This window comes from Dryobates pubescens, chromosome 5, assembly GCF_014839835.1.
Source record: "Dryobates pubescens isolate bDryPub1 chromosome 5, bDryPub1.pri, whole genome shotgun sequence".
NCBI classification, from domain to species: domain Eukaryota; kingdom Metazoa; phylum Chordata; class Aves; order Piciformes; family Picidae; genus Dryobates; species Dryobates pubescens.
In genome coordinates, this window is record NC_071616.1 from 9,355,217 (window position 1) to 9,367,527 (window position 12,311).

Genomic DNA, 12,311 nt, shown 5'->3' on the forward strand with positions numbered 1-12,311 from the left:
CATACCTGCGACACAGTTCTTGGTCTTTAGCATTTTGCCTATCACAAGGTGGCTTTTTCTCACTCTTTTCCCATTCTATATGCAGAATAGGCAATGAGGATTTCCAAATGTAGTTACCCAGTGAGCTTAGTGTTGTGCCCCCAAAACGCCAGGTTCCCTTCCACCACACCCAGTCTATGTTTTGCATGGTGGAAGAAAGGAAGACATAGCAGCATCAAGATCAGTTAAAGGAGTTTGTTACCATTGTTCACACTTGCTGCTGTCTAAACCTGCTCATGGAGAACTCATGTATGCCATGCTAGTTGTGTTTTTCCTCAGTGAGCATGCAGTCAAGAAAACCCAAGAGATCTGAGGCAGCTGCAGAGCTCCTCTGTGGTTCTAGCTGATGCATGTGAGTTTGTAAACCTTGACTGAAAGAAAATGTAGGAAGCCCTTCATGAACTCAACAGTTTGCACTCAGTATCCCACTTCCTCTCTGATCGCAGCAAAGTGTTCATGTAAAGCCTTCTTGCACGTTTAGGTACAGCTAGTAGATCTACTGAGCAACATGAAGACATGCCATCTCTCACCATGAAGTTAAAAAAACCCCTTCATTACAAGAAGATAACTCTTAAAACCACAAGAAATTTGGTCAACTAAAACTTTACATATGTGTCCATTCAACAGGTGCTAGATTGCAGGACAAAAAAACCCAATCAAAACATGACAAAATTCTTTCTTTAAGCCAGAAGCAACAGGAAGGAGCTCAAATATTACTGGAAAATTCTGCTGCTCAGGAGAAACCTTCAAATGTGTACTTAAGACAACTACAAATTTCATGGGTATATGTGAGCAGATGAATCCAGCACTGACATGTACTAGAAACCAGTGTGTGTGGACTGACACTGAAACAGGAAAAAAAAAGTTTGCCTTTCTTTTTTAACAGATCATAGAATTGTAGACTTGTCAGGGCTGGAAGGGACTTCAAGGATCATCTAGTTCTAACCCCACTGCCATGGGCAGGGAAACCTCACACTAGATCAGGTTGCTCAGAGCCCCATCTAGCCTGGCCTTAAAAACCTCCAGGGATGAGGCTTCCACCACCACCCTGGACAACCTGTTCCAGTGTCTCACCACCCTCATGGGGAAGAATTTCTTCCTAACATCCAATCTGAATCTACCCATTTCTAGGTTTTTTTTTCCATTCTCCCTAATCCTATCACTACCTGACACCCTAAGAAGTCCCTCACCAGCCTTCTTGTTGGCCCTCTTCATATACTGGAAGGTCACAATAAGGTCTCCTCAGAGCCTTCTGTTCTCCAGACTGAATAGTCCCAACTCCCTCAATCTTTCTTCATAGGAGAGGAGCTCCAGCCCTCTGACTATCCTCTTGGCCTTTCTCTGGCCACATTCCAGCATGCCCAGATCCTTGTAACAGGGACTCCAGAACTGGATGCAGTACTCCCAGTGGGGTTCCACCAGAGCAGAATAGAGGGGGAGAATCACTTCCCTCGACCTGCTGGCTATGCTTCTCTTGATGCAGCCCAGGATGTGACTGGCTTTCTGGGCTGCAGGAACACAGTGGTGGCTCATGTTGAGCTTCTCATCCACCAGCACCCTCAAGTCCTCTTCTTCAGGGCTGCTCTCAAGCCAGTCACTGCCCAGCCCATATCAATGCTTGGGATTGCCCCGGTATCTTAACTAAACCACAAGAGAAGAGTGGATTTTACTTTAAGAACTGAAAGTAACAAGGAGATCATAATATAAAATCAGAAGCTAAGAAAAAAATGAGCATTTTCTCTGTTTTCCACACACGTCACTTTTGACCTAGCTTAGGTTTCTAACTAACAAAATAACACTTCAGGGTTACTGCAAAGGTAAGCTTAGTTTGAGAAATAATGTATAATGTATTTTCAGTAAAGGCAAAAAATTGTTACAAGAAGAATCATAGAACCAATAAGGTTGGAAGCGACCTCAAAGATCATCAAGTCCAACCTGTCACCACAGACCTCATGACTACTAAACCATGGCACCAAGTGCCATGTCCAATCCCCTCTTGAACACCTCCAGGGATGGTGACTCCACCACCTCCCTGGGCAGCCCATTCCAACAGCTTAATGACTATCTGGATCTCATCTGGAACTGTGCATACAATCCTAGCCACTAAAATTACAGACTGTGTATTTCACCTTGGATGAGTGCACAAGACCAGGTAATTCTGCATGTGGAGGGGAAGCAGAAAAATCCACACCTCCCTTACAGTTAGAGAGACTTGGTTTATTTAGGATAACATCACAAAAGCATAGAGAAGACACAACTCCAGCTGACTGAAAGTAAACTCAATAGTAAATGTGTGTGAAATAGCTATTAAAACCATAGAGAATTTTAGAACCCTGTGAAGACTGAAGATGAGGCTGATCAAGAAGAGCCCAAGGAGATGGCATGTGATCCCTTTAAGAATTATGGGCACATGGTAGGATGGTGGAGCTCTAAAGCACAGCAAGTTACTGTATTTTGATAGGAGCCCCACGAAGAGCACAGTTTGTGCTGCAAAGAAGCTGATGAATGCTAGTCAGCTTTCATGAGTGAAACTCCTTATTTAGTTTACTTTGCCTCAAATGAGCAAAACAGCAAAAGATTTCCATGGGAACTGGTTAGTTCCAATACTCAAAAGGAAGGCAGGCCAAAATTTCCCTGAGTATTTTTAAACACGTTTACAAATTGAATATAGCAGCTGATAAACAGGTATTTCACAAGCTTGATTCCAAATCTAGGGGGGTTCTTTTATAGATACTGCCACCCAAGATCCTTCTTTCACTGAGTTTTTGTTGCAATATGTTTTACACTTTAAATTGACAATGTAACTGCCAAATCCAGATTAGTTTCCAAAACTCAGAAGGAAAAATCATAAGGGGAGGAATACATTCAGTAGCAGGAGTAAGACAACACTGGCCAGGAGAAAACCCAGATGCAAGAGACACAACAGAAAAAGCAATAGATCAACTTGTCAAGGCAGTGTTACATAGATGTGTTCTCAAAACCCTTCTGGTGGTAGACTATTAGCATATCATAAAAAAAAGTAATTATGATTGAGTAACTGTCTTCCTATAGCAAAGTCAGTTAGCAACCATATGATGCATTTTGTTCACTTAGGGGGAAAAAACAAGTAAATGAAAGAGTCTTACTCTTTGTGTCCAGCTGAGCACGATACTTCTCGAACCCCTTGAGTCGAACTCGTTCTCCCAAGAGCTGCAGAAACTCTTCAAAGGCTGGACCTGCTGATTCATTATTATACATTTCCTCTTCTGTGCTCTGCCCAGCTTTGCAGTACATGATACCCACCTTAAGCTGGTAACTCAACTGCAAAGGGGATAAGATTCAAATGTTATATGTACACCAAGTGATGCAGCAACTTATTGATTTCATAACCCATAATTCACAAAGTAAAAATACCTAACAGTCTAATTTCCAATGTTAGTTTAGTTCCAAGTATTCTCATGGTTTCCACCATAATTGCACCAATGATGACATACTTCATCTCAAGATGTCAAACTACTTTGTGAAGTGAAACAAACAATGTTCCTTATTTTCAGGAGGACAACACTGCAGCTTGCAAATGGTGAATGTCTTACACTGGAAAGCCCTGCCTGAGTAATGCCAGGACCTTGATTCCCACTCTTAGGCTGGTATTATAGTTACTGTCCTTCCACAGCATGTGCTCTTGTCTACAGTAAGTGACAAAATGAACATTCCTGCGCTTCAAAGAGAAGATAAACATGATTTGCTTATTAGTCCCTTCACCTGTTAGCCATGTTGACAGAGTCCATATCGTTCAGTTGGCCTTTTCTGGCCAAACAATGCAGTAATATAAGAAACACCTAAGCTGAGAAACACTGCTGTTACTACATAGTAGCATAGATCATCAACTATATCTGCTTTCTAGTTCTATTTTCCCTCTAATTTGCTCTTTGATGTTCCTAAAATAGCAGAAACTGAAGACATGAGTAAGGTACTTTACCCAACAATAATTGTGCTTCTTCAAACCAAACTGTTACCAACTCCAAAATCAATGCACCCACAAGAATGACTGCATCTGTGCTCTTTATGTCTGGACTACAGGGACAGAAGTTATAGAAGGGAAGAGGCAGAACCCACAGCCATTTACTGCTGTCTACAATTTCACAGGCAGGAAGAGCCTTGGAGTTTACGTGTGCAATTCATCCAGTACAAATGTCTAGGTATTACAAGGACAGTCTATCAAAACTGGCATGAGATTTACACTTTTGGGCTGCAGGTGAGCGGGGAGGAGAAACAGTTATTTGCAAGGGCACTGGAAGCAAAGTCATCTGAACATGCTCTGATTCATTCTCAAAGCTTTTAGCACAGGTCCTATGAGAAAAGGGTTTGGAACATACTGGGATGATGTGGACGTGCCTAAGTTAAAATCAATGCATTTCAGCTTAATTATTCTGTTTATGGTGGGGTAATTTAAAAGCCCTCAGAAGGGATCCTACTCTGCCTCCACATAAATTTTAAAATGTAAAACAAATGAAAATTGCAAACTGACTCTATTATTTTACTACCAAGGATGAATGGTGACAGGGACAAACTATAGGCAGTGAGAAGGGAACAAAGAAGGGTAAAGATCAGTCTGGTTTTACTACTCCCATTGAAGAATTAATGGGGCAAAACTACAAGTGGGTAGATACAGATTGGAAGTCAGGAAGAAGTTCTTCACCATGAGGGTGGTGAGACACAGGCACAGGTTGCCCAGAGAGGTGGTAGAAGCCTCATCCATGGAGGTTTTTAAGGCCAGGATGGATGGAGCTCTGATTGCCCATTGGAATGGGCTGCCCGAGGAGGTGGTGGAGTCACCATCATTGGGGGTGTTCAGGAGGAGACTTGATAGGATGCTTGGTTGAATGGTTTAGTTGATTAGGTGGTGTTGGATGATAGGTTGGACACGATGATCTTGAAGGTCTCCTCCAACCTGGTTTATTCTATTCTGTCCACTCACAGGGAAAGAGGATGGATGGAGGCGTTTCAGGGACCACAATGCCTTGGCTGCATTGCTAATTATTGCTAGTTACAACACTTTCTTGCAATTTTGCTTAAACAAATTAGGACACAAAATCGTTCTCACCAAGCACACCTACACCATTTAATCTTCAATTTTGGATGAAGCAAGTGTTTTCAAGGGCATAACTACAAATGGAATCCACAGCATCCATAAGCAACTGAACAACTGTCCTTCAGTGCTTCGAAAATGTCAGCCTATGAAATGAGAGGAGGGCTACAGAAAGAGCAAGCTATGCCTTCTAGCTCTGTTCACAGATTTGCTGAACTCCAAAAAAAGAAAAAAAAGTTTTGTAAGGACAACACAAGCTGGTATTTCTGAATCCCAAAAAAATCAGATCTGAGGGAACAGAGGCATACAGTCTCCATCACTACACCTCCTTCGGATAAATTTAGGGTTCTTAGAAGTGTATTAACTCTAAGGAAAAGCTATAAAAAGGACTTGAAGGATAAATTCTGCTGTGGTAAAAATCCTAAAGTAGCAGCTTCATTTTAATAATCTACAAGTATTTACATATTTTTATATATGGGGAAAGTGCACTTCAAGTGTTTGTCTAGCACCCAGTGAAAGAAAGCAGAAAGCATATCTGGGATTTAAGCAGTCAGCGAGTTTATATTATAAATATGGAATTATATTAAAAGCCAGCTGACATTTTGCAGTATTTCTCTGAATGAGGAAAAGCCATACAGATAAACCTCTACTGGAATAAATCAGTCATTGCCCTGATATGCAAATTTAAAAATCATATTTGGAAGTAAACTTGAAGTAAGTTACCATGCACTCTGCGTTGAAGGCAAAGATTAGTGGATGGTAATTAGGCAGGAAGCTCGTGCTGCCCTACGGAGCACCTGGGTGGCTGTCGAACACAGAACCATTTAACTGACTGCATCTTAACACAGCTGATAAAAGAACAGCTAAGTGACAAGCAATGTGGGCTATGTGTACAGAGCAGGTGTTACATGACTCTAGCAAGCTAAGGGGAAGTAAGAAACCTGACATACAACATCAGTACAAAAGTGGGGCAAGAAGAACATTCCTGTTCTGACACTGGATGTCATACTGGAGAGAAAGAGCTCAGCCAGAAAAGTCATATGCATGCTGCAGTGAAGGACTTGAAAAGTGCAATCTCTTTAGTTTATCATAACCAAGATCAACAGATGATTTAATCACTGCATACCAAAACCTTTGCTGGGAAAAAAGTCTCACACAAAAGTGACTCTTAAGATGTGCAGAGAAAGCTATCTGAAGTCTGGAAGTGAAAAGCAGATAAATTCAAACAAAGAACAGCAAATCTTTCTGTACTAAAACAACCAACTGCTTTAAAACCACACTCATTGAAGAAAAAAAAAAATTATAACCTATCTTAATCAAAATGGTGCATACAAATTTGGCTCAATGAAGGGTTTCCTGGGTAAAATGTAATGGCTAAGGTCACTTCATAGTCTTAACTCTTAAATTCATGAAACATCTTATTTGTTATATCAAAGGGGCACCTGTTTGTGCTGTAATGAAACAGTGTGACACTCAGCAAGGAGAAGTGATAAACATTCTGTGTACCTAATTAGTAGAGCAGCTGTTACCCAAATTTTTCTGTTAGCTTGGAATTGATAGAGGAAAAAACACAAATGCAGCTTCTAATTAGTACAGAGTGTGCTTATCTTTTTCTGGTAGAAGTGTCAAACTGTTTCATTACCACAAAAGCAGAAAACACTTTGATGTAGGTAACACAGTTTTAACTATCACTTGTCCTTAACGGTTTTCAGAAGTTTAAGAAGTAGCAGAAAACTGTATTATACACCATATTGTGGGAGCTTAATGATATATGGGATATCAAATCAAGATAATTTAATCTCACAGTTCCTTTGCTATAACCCATTTTGGAAGCAAATTATGCTAAATTACTTTCCAAATTAGGGATTTACTAGAAATAAATTTGGATTTTGTTTCATTTTTTAAAATAGAACCTCCTGCTAGATGCTTTTTTAAGATTTGTGCATGTTCTCCCATTTGGGCCCCTCAGTTTAGGAAGGAGGTTGACTTGCTGGAACGTGTCCAGAGAAGGGCAACAAAGTTGGTGAGGGGTTTGGAACACAAGCCCTATGAGGAGAGGCTGAGGGAGCTGGGGTTGCTTAGCCTGGAAAAAGGGAGACTCAGGGGTGACCTTATTACTCTCTACAACTACCTGAAGGGAGGTTGTAGACAGGCAGAGGTTGGTCTCTTCTCCCAGGCAGCCAGCACTAGAACAAGAGGACACAGTCTCAAGCTGTGCCAGGGCAGGTTTAGACTCGAGGTTAGGAAGAAGTTCTACACAGAGAGAGTGATTGCCCATTGGAATGGGCTTCCCGGGAAGGTGGTGGAGTCACCATCATTGGAGGTGTTCAGGAGGAGACTTGATGGGGTGCTTGGTGCCGTGGGTTAGTTGTTTAGGTGGGTTGGATTGGTTGATAGGTTGGATGCGATGATCTTGAAGGTCTCTTCCAACCTGGTTTGTTCTATTCTATTCTATTCTCTCACTACTGAAATTGCAAGTTCTTGATGGGCATATCTGGAAGGTGCTGATTCTTGAGTCCAAAGGCTCACTTATGCAGCTACACTAAACTAAAGTCCGTTTTCTCTATTGTTGAAACAGGATACTTTGGGAAGAGAATTGAAGACAACCTTGAGTCTTCAAGTGCCTGACAAATCTGATTTTGAAGAAGGGCAGATTAGGTTTAGGCTAAGGTAGCAAACCATAAACATTGAATAGGCATATATTTGGAATCACTAAACATCTAAGGAGAAGACTCAGGTCTAACTTGTCAGGATCTCATAATGTGAAACAGAAGTGCATACAACAGAATAAGCAGCATAAGCATCTGAAGATTCTGTCCCTCTTTTAGCAGCCTATGCTGCTGCATCTCTCCTCATCCTTACACGTACACTGGCTCATCACAATGTTGTTCTCTGCAGCAGCCAATAAGCACATGCAGAAGGAACAGCTGATACACAGTACACTTGAATTCCCAGGAGACTTAAACAAAGCTTTTTTCTTCAGAAAGTCTTAAAATCCCTAAATAGCCAGGGTACAGAAAAAGGAACTGACTTAGACTGGCTAAAAGAGAAGCAAACCTGAAGAAAATGAGCAGCAGAGCAGGGATCTGAACTTGGACATGCAGTATTCAACACACACTCCATCAATCTGATAGAAGTAATGAACACTAAGGTAACTTTGCTAACATTATTGAGTTATTACTCAATTGGAATTGAAGGCAGGCTATGAGATCTGCCAAAGGAACTTATGGTAATGGCTAACTGAGCAGATGAACCCCAGTGCAAGTAAAGCTTGAAGTTATCCCTGTGGTATAGAAATACTCACCTTTCTATCTAGAAAAATGAGCCCTGACTCTGCTCCCTAAGGAACAGGATGTCATGAAAAGATACTTTCACTGTTTAGTAGTAGCCATAAAGCAAATAAAATGTCAGTAATTATTAGAGAGAAAAGAGACAAGAAATCACACTAAACCCAAATTTTCCACCATTTTCAAAACTGCAGTTTTAAAATAGCTGTAGGAGAGGAGGAGTGAAACTGGAAAACCTCCAGAGATGCAAAAGCATGATCAGAAGTGCAGAACAACTTCTATGTGAGGAATGACTACCTCAACTAGAACTCATCAAACTGGTAAAGCAGAGGGGTAAGACAGAGAGCCCTATAAAAGCCTATCAGCTATAAACAGCTAGGAAAGCATCACTCCATGCTCACCCTGGTCTCATATGCTTAGCCAGACACTGACTGTTAGTCAATGGTCAGTGACAATACTGAGCTGCACCAACCTTGGACTGACCACACATAACCACTCCCATGTTAGTCTGAATGCTCTGTGATAGTGACAGCTACCCATTTCTTCATCTTCTTGTACTGTGCTCTTTGTGACAAACAGATGAGGTTCTGCAACTAACCTGAGGACAAAGCATTTAGCTCAAGTTTTGTTTCTCATATGCATTTATATGCAGAGATTCTCTAACCCTGTTCATTTTAATATCCAACCCACCAGGAAGCTGACAAAATCTTCATGACAGTTTCTTATAAAGCTGTTTAGAATAGCTATATTCTCTCCCTTGTGAGGCAGATAATGATTAGATGTTTTTCAATTTTATGATGGCAATGTTAGACTGACTGCAAGAAGAAACAATAGCATAGATGTTCATGGGAGCAATGTGACAACTTAAGACAGTTTGTTTCATTCCATAAGTCCACACTTACGCCTTGTTCATCCAGCTTCATAAGCTGTTCTGTGACTTTCGGAGTGTTGAAGGCCAGCCTCAGGCAATGGATATTCAGCTCAGGAACCACATACTCCAGCACTTCTTTTAGAGGAAGTCCCCTGGCTGTGCAATGTTTTGCAGTTGAAGGGATAGCATCTTCCAGTACAGAGCCTCTTAATGTCATAAGCTAAGCATACAAAACAAAAATAGCTTGTACGTTGAAGTATGCACTGACAAAAAGGTTAAACATCAATAGCAGTTGAGCAAAACACATTACTTTTCCAATTCTCAGTAGAGACAGAGGACATTAAGTAACTTATGTTGTGTGAAACAGACACTGATACATGAAATGTCACTCACTGATACCTAACTATAGTCAGAGTGTTTCAAATGATTCAAAAGATTTAAGTTTTACAGGCAATCAGTACTTGGATAAGATTAGTAGTAGTATTTCCAGCACAGCATAGAAGTACACTTCTTAGGTCTACTCACTGTCACATATAAGAGTAGAGGAAGTAATTTCCCTCCTCTTGCTTCTAGCTAATATAACTCCTGCAAGCTTCTCAAGCTTTAACCAAATCAATCTTTACAGTTTCCTCTGTATGGGATGCTATGGAATAACTCACTCGCTGGTACAATTTATTCTGTGCAATATAAATAGGTGGCATAACTTTGTCAGGGGACTCCTGGCTTATACATATGTGGAGGAGACAGAAATCTGTTATCAGTGCTGAAAAGTACACAACATGCCCCCATTCCCAGCACCTGGTTCTCCCTCCTCACTTTCAGTTGCTTTTATTATCATTCCTGAGCTGCTTACCTCACTGGTTCTGAATATGATCCGGTAGTTGTATTGAGGTCCATTCTCTTTGATTTCCTCTGGCTTTTCTCTTCTTATACTCACAGCTACTGGACCCAGGTTCTCATCTGCCCCAAAATAATTCCAGTGTTCTTGCATACAAAAAAACAAAAAAGAACATTCAAATAGAAGGTCCATCTTAGTTCTTCAACTACATTTTCATGGTTAGCTGTTACATTGGAAATAAACTGCTAGCTGCACTAGAGTCATTAGGAGCATGTCTTCAGTCCTACCAGGAATTTGTTCTCATGCTTCAGCACCCTAATGAGCTCCATTTATGCCAGAAGGCTGAAATTCAACACTACTTCTCAGCTCAAACAGGTCTAAACCAGGATACACCTCTTACACTGGCTCTTGTAACGAGATCTGCTTCATTCACATTGAGCTAAATAAATATAACCAATTTTCCTCCCTTAAAACCCAGGAAGCCAAATGCACCGAAGTGGCAAACTCATCACTCTATGTAAAAGTAGGAGGAGCAAAGGAAGTAATATATTTCTTTTGTACCAAAGGAAAAAAAAGGCAAGAAACAGTCAAACAAGTTAATTGTAAAAGGGGAAAAACTGATGAAGCTGAAAAGAGACTTTTCATAATAATAATAAAAAAAGCAAAGTGCCACAGAAGAATAAAGTGCAAGAAACAAAGTGACTACAGTAAATACTTAAAGTCAAGTGTCAAACAACCATAAGAGTAAATTTAATGTGCTGAGTTGAGTCTAAAACTAGCCTAGTCAGGAAAGTGGCAGAGAATGCAGGGCTGAAGAAACTGCTTACTAGATGAACAGTTGATTAATTGAGATATATTTTCATATTAATTTAGCTGTACACATATTAAGCCAAAGGGAGTTTGGGGAATTTTTTTGTTTGTGGTTTGTTTTGTTTGTTTGTTTTTTACTTGATCTGGTTGAAGACTGGGGCTGCTCAGTCTGGAGAAGAGAAGGCTCCCAGGTGACCTCATTGTGGCCTTCCAGTATCTGAAGGGGGCCTACAAGAAGGCTGGGGAGGGACTTCTCAGGATGTCAGGTAGTGATAGGAGTAGGGGGAATGGAATGAAGCTGGAGGTGGGGAGATTCAGGCTGGATGTGAGGAGGAAGTTCTTCACCATGAGAGTGGTGAAGCCCTGGAATGGGTTGTCCAGGGAGGTGGTTGGGGCGCCGTCCCTGGAGGTGTTTAAGCCCAGGCTGGATGAGGCTCTGGCCAGCCTGATCTAGTGTGGGGTGTCCCTGCTCATGGCAGGGGGGTTGGAACTAGATGATCCTTGTGGTCCCTTCCAACCCTGATTGATACTATGAAGATGTCCCTTCTCACTCCAAGATAGTTGGACTGGATGACCTGTAAAGTTCCCTCCTAACCCAAACCATTCTACAGTTCTAAAAATTATCAGAAAAGTGCTCTTACAAAAACTAAAGGTCAACATTTTAAGACAGTGGTGTTGAAGGCTCTTCTACTGAGCATTCCAAGTGTGATGAACTACCCTGGCTGATGACAGAGGTGCATCACCATGACTGCAGCAGCATATAAACAAAGCTGCAAATATCTCAAGAGGCAGCAACTCAATTTAAAGACACAATACTTGAAAGCAAAATTCAAGAGAAATTGTCAAAAACCACCTTGCACAAGCCCAGTAAGTCCTGTGTCATCACTTTCTGTATGCTGCCTATCTGCATAAATGAATTCATGTATACATGCATAAAGATAGAAAGTTAGAACTAAGTGAAAACTCGACAATTCAAAGAAGAAATGGGAAATTCAGTGGAGCAAAAAGATGTAACTACCCTGAAAGGAAATGTAACCATACTGCTTGAACTACTACATACAGATTTTTTTGTCATTCTTACAACAACCAGAACTTTAAAACAAGAGTTTTAACAGCATTCTGATATGTTGTTCTCCTATAGAGAACTTTGCTTTCTACCAAATTGCTCTGAAAGTCATCAAAAGCCAATTCTCAGCACAGATCCACAATTCTTTTAGTATCCTATGGAATATCCCTTAAATATTGGTGTAATTTTTGGGTGACTGAATTAGTCATGAGTGGGAAAATTACAAATGAATTAGACCATCCACATAAGCCTCATACTACTCCACTGATATGAGCCCTCTAAATGTCACACACAGCTTCTGATATTTAAAACCCCAAACCATCTTATTAGCA

General features: G+C 40.8%; 1 protein-coding gene across 4 annotated transcripts in view; it reads right to left on the bottom strand.

The window, feature by feature from the left end:
• SIPA1L1 (signal induced proliferation associated 1 like 1) overlaps nt 1-12,311 on the bottom strand; it is a 241,250-nt gene that overhangs the window by 61,773 nt on the left and 167,166 nt on the right. For all 4 annotated transcript variants that reach the window (XM_054161557.1, XM_054161556.1, XM_009900603.2 and 1 more), the window contains 3 exons: nt 10,119-10,249; nt 9,297-9,485; nt 3,165-3,339 (listed from right to left, as the gene is read on the bottom strand). In XM_054161557.1, the coding sequence (XP_054017532.1) occupies nt 3,165-3,339; nt 9,297-9,485; nt 10,119-10,249 (495 nt within the window). The remainder of the gene's footprint in view (nt 1-3,164; nt 3,340-9,296; nt 9,486-10,118; nt 10,250-12,311) is intronic.